Source organism: Pseudorasbora parva, chromosome 17 (genome assembly GCF_024679245.1).
Source record: "Pseudorasbora parva isolate DD20220531a chromosome 17, ASM2467924v1, whole genome shotgun sequence".
Lineage (NCBI taxonomy): Eukaryota > Metazoa > Chordata > Actinopteri > Cypriniformes > Gobionidae > Pseudorasbora > Pseudorasbora parva.
Genome location: NC_090188.1, coordinates 22,939,124 through 22,952,902, shown reverse-complemented (window position 1 = coordinate 22,952,902; position 13,779 = coordinate 22,939,124). Strand labels below are relative to the sequence as shown.

The 13,779-nt window shown below is 38.8% G+C and overlaps 1 protein-coding gene across 5 annotated transcripts in view; it reads right to left on the bottom strand.

Annotated features, from left to right (window-relative positions):
• ptpn20 (protein tyrosine phosphatase non-receptor type 20) overlaps window positions 1-13,779 on the bottom strand; it is a 78,024-nt gene that overhangs the window by 44,716 nt on the left and 19,529 nt on the right. For 3 of the 5 annotated variants that reach the window (XM_067420646.1, XM_067420651.1, XM_067420650.1), the window contains exons 1-3: window positions 8,209-8,300; window positions 4,202-4,349; window positions 3,948-4,108 (exon numbers count right to left, since the gene is read on the bottom strand). In XM_067420646.1, coding sequence (XP_067276747.1) covers window positions 3,948-4,108; window positions 4,202-4,349; window positions 8,209-8,217 — 318 coding nt within the window. In that variant the 5' untranslated portion in view covers window positions 8,218-8,300. Of the gene's footprint in view, window positions 1-3,947; window positions 4,109-4,201; window positions 4,350-6,311; window positions 6,437-8,208; window positions 8,301-13,779 lie in introns of those variants that run through there. The other 2 variants (XM_067420649.1, XM_067420647.1) reach the window with 2 other exon arrangements.

The window sequence follows — 13,779 nt, the reverse complement described above, 5'->3', positions numbered from 1 at the left end:
GATATCCCTACCCAAACTAATATCATTGAGCATGATATTGATGTTGGTACGGCTTCACCTGTAAAACAACATGCATACAGAGTAAATCCTATAAAAAGGGAATTGCTTCAGAAAGAGGTTGATTATTTACTTTCTCATCATTTGGCAGAACCCAGTTTCAGTTCTTGGAGCTCTCCTTGTATTTTAGTGAGTAAGCCGGATAAATCTTATCGTTTTTGCACTGACTACAGGAAGCTCAATGCTTTAACTAAACCTGATTGCTACCCCTTGCCTGGAATCGATGATTGCGTTGATCGTGTTGGCTCTGCGCAATTTGTTAGCAAATTCGACCTTTTGAAAGGCTATTGGCAAGTGCCTTTGACTTCTCGTGCTAAGGAATTGTCTGCTTTTGTGACACCTGATAGGTTCCTGCAGTACACCGTTATGCCTTTTGGGGTCAGAAATGCACCCGCTACATTTCAGCGATTGGTAAATCGAGTACTGTCCGGGTTGTCAGGGTGTGAGGCCTATCTAGACGACGTTGTTCTGTTTAGTTCTTCTTGGTCCGAACATCTTGACCAAATTAGAGAACTTTTTGTACGACTGGCTGAAGCCAATTTAACTATTAACCTTGCCAAGTGTGAGTTTGGAAAGGCTACTGTGACATACTTGGGCAAAGTAGTTGGTCGGGGTTGTGTAAAGCCAATCGACGCTAAAGTTAATGCTATTAGTAGTTTTCCTACTCCTGGTACCCGCCGTGAGCTCCGCCGATTCCTGGGAATGGTAGGCTACTACAGAGGGTTTTGTAAGAATTTTGCCAGTGTAGTTACTCCTCTGACTGATTTGTTGAGTCCGAAGAAACCATTCTTATGGACTGAACAATGCCAGTTTGCTTTCAATAATGCTAAAGCCCTGTTAGCCAATGCGCCTGTATTGGTTACACCTAATTTCCAGAGACCTTTCCTCTTAGCAGTTGATGCCAGTGCCTGTGGTGCTGGTGCTGTTCTCCTACAGGAAGATGCTGATGGAATCGAACATCCAGTTAGTTATTTTTCAAAAAAATGTAATCGCCATCAATTGGCATACTCTACGATTGAAAAAGAGGCTTTAGCTCTTGTGTTGGCTGTTCAACAGTTCGAAGTCTATTTGAGCTCAATTTGTGGTCCCATTATTGTCTATACTGACCACAATCCTTTGACATTTTTAGACCGAATGCGTGGTAAAAACCAGAGAATTATGAGATGGAGTCTTGCATTACAACCTTTTCATCTGCTGATCAAACATATCCGTGGCAAGGATAATTTGATTGCAGATGCTCTTTCCCGGGTGTAAAAGTTGTTTCAGTATGGGCTGTGTTTTTCTATTTCTCTTTCTCTCCCTTTCTCTATCTCTCTTTGAAACCCTAGGGCCCAGGGGATTCGAGAGTGAACTGGAACGGGATTGCTAGGATGAGTATCAACGGCCTGAATGTTTCGTGCATTTGTGAAATATCTATATATTAATTTGCTTTGTTGTTTGTTTTCCTTTTTTGTCGGTTCTTTAGGGAACCTCTTTTTGGAGTGGGAGGTGTAACGACCCTGAGTGTTTCTCTCTACCCATTGGTGGCAGACTGTGGGAGTTTCTGAGTCACACCCTCTTCTTAATTGATAATTTGTAGATTAGGGTATTTAAGTGCTCTTCGTTTTCATTTGAGTTAGCACTCTCTGTGGGATAGTTTCTCACGGGAGTGGCTCTTTGCTTTTCATTTAGTTTCTTTCTTGTACCTTTCTTATATCATGTAGCTTTAATATTTTGTTTATATCTTTGTTTCTTTAGTTCCCTAGACTTATGTTTGTTATTTGTAATTATTGTTATATTTGTTAATACCAATAAATATAATTTACTTTGATTAAACGTTGGTGTTTGATCCCTCTTTTATGTTGCAACTTAAACCGAGCTGGTCGTAACAGTGTAGCAGAAAAGTATGCAAGCTTTGGGACATACTACATCATCTTTAACGGACAACTCTGTCGCTTAGTTGCTTGAATCCTGTCACTGTTTAAACAGCCCTGTGAATCATCTCGTCACAGTTAAAATCCTACACATTCAACTTAATTTAACTCTACCGTATTGGAGAGAAATGTAGTAGCATCCTGATCTGCCATTAGTGAGTCTTTCGTGTAGATACTGCTCGTGTTTGCAAATAAATATGATGCATTTAAAAGTTAATGGCCAAATATATAATTACAAAAGTTCAAAATGCTGTGTTGCAGTGTTATCTAAACTTTTCTACTTAACTGTCGGACTCACGTCTGCCATGTTTGTAGTTCTAAAAAAATGTAGTTATACAGTAATACAGATATGATCCAGAATCAAATTCAGAAGGCTGAAATAAATTGAACAGGAGAAACAGCAACAGCAGGACGTCCGTCTCTGTGGTATGTACTGTATTTAATAGCCTGTCAACATTTGTGTGTCTTTACTCGCAGTTTATGATGACATGACTCGGTTTATGGACTATTGTATGCGACTAAACCTTAGCAGTAGCAAGCAAAACTGTTTTGCACGTCAGACTAGTGTTACGTTATACATAGAACAACAATGGAGTCTGTTAGCGCATTTGAATGACGGAGCACGCGATCGTGTCGTTTACTGATGTTTACTCACGCGACGATAGCCAACAACACAGACATTTGAAGCAGTTTTACTCACCACCAGCTTCCAAAGCTCCGTCAAAAACACACTTCTTTGGTATGATTTGGTGAAGTCCTGTGGCAGCAGTGACCGTGGAAATCCACTTTGTGACGCAACTGAATCGATGTTATGAAGCTTCCCGTCATTTCTGCGTTTAAATCGGTTCAAATGCAGCGCTGCCTTCCCGGAATGCTGTGCTGAAGCTTTGAAGTCGCTTGATGTCACCCATAGGAATAAAGTGGAGCGCGGCGCGACATAAGTGTTCACGGACGACTGGATCTACATCTGAGCAAGTGTTTATGGGCGTGCATTTCCTCTCTCGCTCTAGTCACGCGCGCGCACACCCTACCGGGAGAAGAGCCCGTACGGCCCATACAAGGACCTTCCGCTCTATCGATGTCAAGCTGACCCATACTCGAAAAAAAACTCTCCGAAACTTGTGAGAAACCGGAAGGAGTATTTTTGACATAGAAAAATACTCCATCAAACGTCCAACATTAGTTTTTGAAATTTTGTCCATGTTTAGGACTGGAATCCAAGTCTTTAAAGGTGTAAAAAGCTCAGTATGCATGAAACAGCATTTCACCCCCCCTTTAATGTCTGTAATAAGCTATTGCCTAATAAGTTGCTACATTCCACTTGTGAGTGACTGAGTTATGCCAAAGACAATAGATTTACAAGAATAAGTTTAGCACAGATATATTTTCACTGTGTGCTATGTCCTATTGCGGCTTTAGGGTGCCACTACCTGACAGGAAAGAATGTGTTAGCCCATTTATAAGGGTGTGTGTAAACAGAGCTGTTCAATATTTAAATAAAGCTTGAAAACAGTGATTTGGACCACAGACCGTTAAGTTTACCCTCTCCATCTTTACAGCGCACTATGGCTAGAGCTCACCAATCCCCGTCCAGGTTTGGATTTCAGCAAATCAGTTCGAGCGAACTCAAGCAACTTTATTAATATTCACAAGCCCAGATGTCTGTCAGACCTTAGCTAATTTTATTTGATTATTAGTATTATTAGTGTTAATGTTATTATTATTATTATTATTTTAGCATTATTGTATCATTATTAGTAGTAGAGAAACACTGAATGACCAATAACATCTCAAGCATCAGTGTGTATAAATATATCTTCATAAAAATCTGTCATTTGATGATAAGGAGGTGATTTGATTTGAAATGCATACTAGCTAGTATAATGCCAATGATATTCCCAGTGTGTCTGTTGGGGGTTGAAAGATTTCACAGGTTAAGTGTATAATAACCTCCTGATGTGGCTGAATGAAACTGACCTTCTCCATGGCTAGTTTGGTGGAGATGGCACGGCCTTGCAGCATCTCTGGGGCCGTGAAGGCACACACCTCATCTGTCATTGCACAGTTCTTGAACGCCAGAGTCCCAGTCGCAGACAAGAGCAGTGATGCAGGTGTTATAATGTTGCAGATATTGTGACCTAGAAAAACATACCCACGTTCGTTTAATCTTGCATGGACTGCACTCTTCACCAGCAGGAATAAACAAATAACAGCAAGGTCAACATGTTTACCTTTGTAGGACAGGTCTACGAGTGATTCAGCCGAGCCAAGCAGGAGGGACCAAATCTCGTCCTCTTCCAGCGGTCCTCCTCTGGCTTCCAGCACCTCGGCGAGGGTCACAAATGTGCTGCTCATCCTGCAGAGTCGCGAGACAGATACCTGAGAAGCAGAGACACAAGCTAACTGGCTGATGGAGGAGGAGAGAAATCTGTTGAAAGAAGAAGATGGAGCCTAAACAAAGTGATCAGCAGGGACTCTCTCAGTGCTCTCATCACCCGTTTCATAACAATATTGTGCAATTACATTATTTATCATGTGTGATGTGTGAATCTAAATTTGTCTACAATTATCTATTTTTATCTTATGCTGACTTCATACCAACTATCAAAAGAACAAGCTTAGCCGAGAATGTGCCAGTTGTTTTGCATAATCACTGTAGGTTGGACTTCAGAGGACACATAAAAAAAAACTTCTTTCTTTGTTTTTTTCATTTTCAGATCATTCTTGGAGAAGCGCAAACAACAAATATACTGATTTTAATTTACTACATTTTTATTTTCATTGTCATTCATTCTGATGTTCTACTTAGTTCAATGTGCATAATACACAAATTATGGCAAACGATTTCAGTCAGTTTTTCCCCAGTTTGAAATACCTGTATCTGTTATTCTAATAATAATAATAATAATAACTGTAATATCTGTAATTCTAATTCACATCTTTTTCAGTATGTATTTCACATGCTAAAATACTGAACAATACAGGGAGTTTCCTGAAGTCTTTTAATTTATTCCAGACTGTCTAACTGTAACTACACAAGACAGAAGCCAGGGGGAGACATTTCATATCAAGCGCATGTACATCTCTGAACTATTCAATATGTAGCTTACTTCTCAAAAGAATGTTCCAGTTAGTACAAAAAAAAAAAAAAAAAACTCGAAATAGCTTGCTAGAGCACCAACGAAATTAACTTTATTATACACACGTTTTTGGTATATGAGGAAGCTCATTTAATAAACCAATAAAATATTTTTATTGTATTGGGGGGGGGGGGGGGGGGTCATAAACATGACTATGACAGAATTTTAATTCTTGGCTGAACTATCCCTTTAATGGAACACAGAGCAAAAAAATTTAAAATAAGCTCTCAAAAATTAGGATATTTCTGTAATTACTGTAGCTTAATTTGAAGAACTATTTGAAAAAGACTTCAATATGAATTTTCAATGCCGTCAAAAATAGCCTATACTATGCCTACATGTAAATCAACTATATAAAATATATTTAAATATATAAAATATATTTAAATAATAGGCTAAATGAATTAATGTAGTTTTTTCCAAACCTTACATTTAGTCTGTTGTTGTTTGCCTCGCTTGAGGCTTATTATATTAAACTAGATCAGGTCGAGTGCCAATACAGGGAGATTACACAATCTAGTTAATTAAATATACTCTGTGTTGACCGACTGAATTAACACCTCTGGTAAAAAAAAAAACAACAACAACAAACAAACAAACAAAACAAAATATACTAAATGCAAAAATACAAAAATAGGTTATTTATGGAGACCTGATGTTATTCACTGACTCAACAAATAAGATCAGACAGAACAACAAATATTCAGGTTAGGCGCACACACAAACAGAACGTGCCCATGCTATAATGAGCTTGAACTCCAAAGAGGGTTAAGCAGGACCTGCAGATGTGTAGGTCGGAACATTGGGAAGCCTTGAGATTCTTTTTGTGGCCTGTCAGAAATAGCATGCTTAATTTTGTCTTAGTTTAAAGCACGCAAATGCTGAAAACAGTTAAATCAATAGGCCTATAGCAATTATATGAGTCAAAATCTACTATAGGGTCTTTAAATGTAATGAATTATGTAAAAATGTATCACCTAATTGAAAAAAAAATAAACAAAATTTCATCAAACTGATAACTGCATTTTTGTTTTCAAACCAGGATGTCACAATCAGAAGTTGGTGCATAATTTTTTTCCCATCCAAATCATGTTGCATGTTATAGTCCAACACATAGGTCCAACACGTTATTTCGGCTATTTCAGTTCAATGATCATTCTCATTCAATTTCAGCGAATGAACGAAGGACACATTTACTCACGTGGTGGGTTATGCATTGTGCACGCTGGCATCTCTGACAGACATGTTGGCCTCTATTTTCTCCATAGAGATTTTCTCCTTCTTCTCGCAAATCGATAACGCGTTCAAAACATCCGGTAAGTGTGGGCTTTCCAGGAAACAGGCTACGTACACTAACTGGACCTTGCGTAAATACCGGCGTGTATTGTGCACATTATTTTTGACAGACATCATGATATTCAAATGATGTGGATTTGAAAACAGATTAATCGAAAGTTAATACTTATTTATAGCTTAGCCGGTAAGTAAGCTATTCAGAGTGTGTGTGTTACATTAGGCATATGTCTAATATGTTTTAAGTTATAATATTCTAATCTATTAAGGGAAGTGATAATGTGCGTAAGGGGTGAACTGTTATGTTCGAAATGCTTTTTGCTCATCATCATTCTTATTTTACGGAATTTATTTAGTGGCTTAAATTACATGTTATTTAGAGACTGACATTTTTGGCTTGTCAAAAATTATACATTTATTCACTGTTAATCAATCTTTAATTAACTGACTTTAGAATATCAAGTTAAGTTTTTACCAGTGTTGGTTTTAATGTTGTTATTCTTGTCTCTTAAAACAAACGTATTTTATTTAAATCTATGAAAATGCAAATCATCTTGTAAATAATGAAAAATGAAAACTATTGTTCCATGTTTAACCCTTAGTAGATTTTGACTAAGCCTACTGTGTACATATTCAAAATAAGTTTAAGCTCTCCCAGATTCTCAGTATAGGAAGCTCAGCATGTACATTCTCATGCATGGACTTAAAGAGAGAAAAGACACAACATTCTTCACTGCATTCCTACAATAATCAAATCTTAGGATATTTCAATAAACAACGTAGCCTTTGTGCACCAATACTGATGGGAGCAGTGGTTAAATAAATAAACAATATATAAGGAAAATAAGAGTGCACTTTCTTTATATCCTTCTTTTTGCATTGTGTACTGATCGAGAGGTTCTAGGCCTTCCCTGGGTAAATAAAAAGTCTGAGATACTACACTAATCACAGCTCAGCACTGTAGCTTTTTAAATAGCTTGAACTAATATAGCTGACCAAGTTATGGCGCCAGCTTAAATCAATGGCAAACACAAGAGGTTGTTTAATCTTAACTTAAAACTTCATTATTTTAAATCAAGAAAGATTTATACAATTACACAAATTAAAGCTACTAAGCGTGATCTATCATTTTAGGAATAATAATAGATTTTACCTTCTAGCATTCAGTGTATTACAGCCCGGATCTCCCTCTGATGCCTTCAGTCCCAGTGCACACACTCTAATCCAGTGGATCACTACATGTTTCGTTTACCTTCCGTTACCAAACGCCACAAGTGACCCAGCCTTTGCTCCAGCATACTGTATCGTACAACCATACAAAAATGCTTTTACTGATAAACTACTCGTGTCTAATCACTAAGAAGCAGCTGATGTCTGTGGGCCCTCGAAACTTTTTGCAAATTGAACTAGCCTACTATTCTTAGACTACAGCTCAAGAGCTCAATTGGATTAGATGAGCAGCGAAGAGGATGAAGAGTCTCCAGGAATCTTTTTTCTTTACTTAACTTGTGGTCCTTTTATGTATCTGTAGCATGATGTCCTTTATTCCTCCCTTACAATTAACCCACAGAGGATTTCTGATTATTTTTTACTACATATTATGTTATGTAATGTAATGTATTAAATAAATTACATTTAAAACATTTTTGGATTAAAATGGCTGCTAATAAATAGACCATTTTGTTTTGTTAAAACTAGCATGTGTCCTAAATACACACAATTAAACATGTTCACTCTATTTGCTTAGTTTTACATCTAGACTGGAACTTACAATAAAAATGCATATACAAATAAGTGGTGTTTACCTGTCTCATATTTCATCTCAGGCTCCTCTGCCTCTGTTGTCTCCTTGATAAACAAACACTCAATTTTGAAAAAACTTTATTAGGCACCAGAACTGTGGACAGTCCTCTTTTTTTTGTGAAACAGATATGTCAATTTTCACGCAATAAAAATTCAAGACATTTATCATTATTTCACTTTGTTTACTTAGATGATCATAGTTTTACTTATTTAAAAATAAAATAAAAGGATGAACAACATAATTTAGATCAATATTATTTTGTAATTGTGGATAATTAGATACTAGATTAGATAGATAGATAGATAGATAGATAGATAGATAGATAGATAGATAGATAGATAGATAGATAGATAGATAGATAGATAGATAGATAGATAGATAGATAGATAGATAGATAGATAGATAGATAGATAGCCCTGATATGGATGGAAGGAGATAGATAGATAGATAGATAGATAGATAGATAGATAGATAGATAGATAGATAGATAGATAGATAGATAGATAGATAGATAGATAGATAGATAGATAGATAGATAGATAGATAGATAGAGAGATAGATAGCCCTGATATGGATGGAAGGAGATAGATAGATAGATAGATAGATAGATAGATAGATAGATAGATAGATAGATAGATAGATAGATAGATAGATAGATAGATAGATAGATAGCCCTGATATGGATGGAAGGAGATAGATAGATAGATAGATAGATAGATAGATAGATAGATAGATAGATAGATAGATAGATAGATAGATAGATAGATAGATAGATAGATAGATAGATAGATAGATAGATAGATAGATAGCCCTGATATGGATGGAAGGAGATAGATAGATAGATAGATAGATAGATAGATAGATAGATAGATAGATAGATAGATAGATAGATAGATAGATAGATAGATAGATAGATAGATAGATAGATAGATAGATAGATAGCCCTGATATGGATGGAAGGAGATAGATAGATAGATAGATAGATAGATAGATAGATAGATAGATAGATAGATAGATAGATAGATAGATAGATAGATACCCAGATAGCAAGCGGATGTGGGCCACTTCAGGCAATGATGCGGCACTGCAGGCCTTCTTATGGCCCGGATAAAATGTATGTGAGCCTGATGTGGCCCACAAGTAAAATGGCAAATATGGCCCAAATATTTTAAATCACATGTGGGCCTTTTTAGGCAAAGATGCGGCACTCATGGCAATGTGTAATCTGAATATGAGCCTAAAGTGGCCCATATGATAATTAATGAATATGGCCCAAATATCACAAACCAAATGTGGGCCACCTATGGGAAAAATCTGGCAAAACCGACAATGACTAATCTGGGTGTAAACCAAATATGGCCCGCATATGTTGCAGCAAATGTGGCCCAGTTATGTTATAACATATCTGGGCCAGTTTTGGCACATATGAGGGACAGTAATCACTGGCAAATCTGAATGTGAACCTAAAGTGGCCCACACTTGGCAAAGAAAATAAGGCCCGAATACTTTACATCAAATTTGGGCCACATTTGGCAAATATATGGCAAAGTCAGCACTGGCTAACCAGGGTGTGAGCCTAAACTGGCCCACACATAGTGCAGCAAATAAGGCCCAATTATGTTAAAACATATCTGGGCCATTTTTGGCAAAGGTGAGGGACAGTAATCACTGGCGAATCTGAATATGAACCTAAAGTGGGCCACACATGGAATTTGCAAATATGGCCTGGATACATTATACAAAATTTGGGCCACATTTGGCAAATGTATGGCAAAGTCAGCACTGGCTAACCAGGGTGTAAACCTAAACTGGCCCACATATAATGCAGCAAATGCGGCCCAATTAAGTAAAAAACACCTGGCCCAGTTTTGGCAAAGATGAGGGACATTGATCACTGACGAATCTGAATGTGAACCTATTGTGGCCCACACATGGCAGAGCAAATATGGGCCGAATACATCACAGCAAATTTGGGCCACATTTGGAAAATATATGGCAAAGTCAGCACTGGGTAACCAGGGAGTGAACCTAAACTGGCCCACATTAAGTGCAGCAAATGAGGCCCAATTATGTTAAAACATATCTGGGCCAGTTTTGGCAAAGGTGAGGGACAGTAATCATGAACAAATCTGAATGTGAACCTAAGGTGGCCCACACATGGTATAGCAAATATGGCCCGAATACATTACATCAAATTTGGGCCACATTTGGCAAATATATGGCAAAGCCAGCACTGGCTAACCAGGGTGTACACCTAAACTGGCCCACATTGAGTGCAGCAGATGAGGCCCGATTATGGTAAAACCTATCTGGGCCAGTTTTGGCAAAGGTGAGGGATAGTAATCACTTTCAAATCTGAATGTGAACCTAAAGTGGGCCACATATGGCATAGCAAATATGGCTCGAACACATTACACCAAATTTGGGCCACATTTGGCAAATTTATGGCAAAGTCAGCACTGGCCAACCAGGGTGTGAACCTAAACTGGCCCACATATAATGCAACAAATGTGGACCAGTTTTCTTAAAAAATATCTGGGCCAGTTTTGGCAAAGATGAGGGACAGTAATCACTAACCAATCTGAATGTGAACCTACAGTGGCCCACACATGGCATAGCAAATATGGCCTGAATACATTACATCAAATTTGGGCCACATTTGGCAAATATATGGCAAAGTCAACACTGGCCAACCAGAATGTGAGCCTAAACTGGCCCACATATAATGCAGCAAATGTGGCCCAGTTTTCTTAAAAACATATCTAGGCCAGTTTTGGCAAAGGTGAGGGATAGAAATCACTCGCAAATCTGAATATGAACCTAAAGTGGGCCACACATGGCATAGCAAATATGGGCCGAATACATTACACCAAATTTGGGCCACATTTGGCAAAAGTACAGCAAAGTCAGCACTGGCTAACCAGGATGTGAGCCTAAACTGGCCCACATATAATGCAGCAAATGTGGCCCAGTTTTCTTAAAAACATATCTGGGCCAGTTTTGGAGAAGGTGAGGGACAGTAATCACTAACAAATCTGAATGTGAACCTATGGTGGCCCAGACATGGCATAGCAAATATGGGCCGAATACATTACACCAAATTTGGGCCAGATTTGGAAAATATATGGCAAAGTCAACACTGGCTAACCAGGGTGTAAACCTAAACTGGCCCACATTAAGTGTTGCAAATGTGGCCCAATTATGTTAAAACATATCTGGGCCAATTTTGGCAAAGGTGAGGGACAGTAATTACTGGTGAATCTGAATTTGAACCTAAAGTGGCCCAGACATGGCATAGCAAATATGGGCCGAATACATTACACCAAATTTGGGCCACATTTGGAAAATATATGGCAAAGTCAACACTGGCCAACCAGGGCTTGAACCTAAACTGGCCCACATTAAGTGCTGCAAATGTGGCCCAATTATGTTAAAACATATCTGGGCCAGTTTTGGCAAAGGTGAGGGATAGAAATCACTCGCAAATCTGAATTTGAACCTAAAGTGGCCCAGACATGGCATAGCAAATATGGCCCGAATACATTACACCCAATTTGGGCCACATTTGGAAAATATATGGCAAAGTCAACACTGGCCAACCAGGGCTTGAACCTAAACTGGCCCACATTAAGTGCTGCAAATGTGGCCCAATTATGTTAAAACATATCTGGGCCAGTTTTGGCAAAGGTGAGGGATAGTAATCACTTGCAAATCTGAATATGAACCTAAAGTGGGCCACACATGGCATAGCAAATATGGCCCGAATACATTACATCAAATTTGGGCCACATTTGGCAAAAGTACAGCAAAGTCAGCACTGGCAAACCAGGATGTGAGCCTAAACTGGCCCACATTAAGTGCTGCAAATGTGGCCCAATTATGTTAAAACATATCTGGGCCAGTTTTGGTAAAGGTGAGGGATAGAAATCCCTCGCAAATCTGAATATGAACCTAAAGTGGGCCACACATGGCATAGCAAATATGGCCAGAATACATTACACCAAATTTGGGCCACATTTGGCAAAAGTACAGCAAAGTCAGCACTGGCTAACCAGGATGTGAGCCTAAACTGGCCCACATATAATGCAGCAAATGTGGCCCAGTTTTCTTAAAAAAATATCTGGGCCAGTTTTGGCAAAAGTGAGGGATAGAAATCACTCGCAAATCTGAATATGAACCTAAAGTGGGCCACACATGGCATAGCAAATATGGCCAGAATACATTACACCAAATTTGGGCCACATTTGGCAAAAGTACAACAAAGTCACCACTGGCTAACCAGGATGTGAGCCTAAACTGGCCCACATATAATGCAGCAAATGTGGCACAGTTTTCTTAAAAAAATATCTGGGCCAGTTTTGGCAAAGGTGAGGGATAGAAATCACTCGCAAATCTGAATATGAACCTAAAGTGGGCCACACATGGCATTGCAAATATGGCCTGAATACATTACACCAAATTTGGGCCACATTTGGCAAAAGTACAGCAATATCAGCACTGGCTAACCAGGATGTGAGCCTAAACTGGCCCACATATAATGCAGCAAATGTGGCCCAGTTTTCTTATAAACATATCTGGGCCAGTTTTGGAGAAGGTGAGGGACAGTAATCACTAACAAATCTGAATGTGAACCTATGGTGGCCCTGACATGGCATAGCAAATATGGGCCGAATACATTACACCAAATTTGGGCCAGATTTGGAAAATATATGGCAAAGTCAACACTGGCTAACCAGGGCTTGAACCTAAACTGGCCCACATTAAGTGCTGCAAATGTGGCCCAATTATGTTAAAACATAACTGGGCCAGTTTTGGCAAAGGTGAGGGACAGTAATTAATGGTGAATCTGAATTTGAACCTATGGTGGCCCAGACATGGCATAGCAAATATGGCCCGAATACATAACACCAAATTTGGGCCACATTTGGAAAATATATGGCAAAGTCAACACTGGCCAACCAGGGCTTGAACCTAAACTGGCCCACATTAAGTGCTGCAAATGTGGCCCAATTATGTTAAAACATATCTGGGCCAGTTTTGGCAAAGGTGAGGGATAGAAATCACTCGCAAATCTGAATATGAACCTAAAGCGGGCCACACATGGCATAGCAAATATGGCCCGAATACATTACACCAAATTTGGGCCACATTTGGCAAAAGTACAGCAAAGTCAGCACTGGCTAACCAGGATGTGAGCCTAAACTGGCCCACATATAATGCAGCAAATGTGGCCCAGTTTTCTTAAAAACATATCTGGGCCAGTTTTGGAGAAGATGAGGGACAGTAATCACTAACAAATCTGAATGTGAACCTATGGTGGCCCACACATGGCATAGCAAATATGGGCCGAATACATTACACCAAATTTGGGCCAGATTTGGAAAATATATGGCAAAGTCAACACTGGCTAACCAGGGTGTAAACCTAAACTGGCCCACATTAAGTGCTGCAAATGTGGCCCAATTATGTTAAAACATATCTGGGCCAGTTTTGGCAAAGGTGAGGGACAGTAATTACTGGTGAATCTGAATTTGAACCTAAAGTGGCCCAGACATGGCATAGCAAATATGGC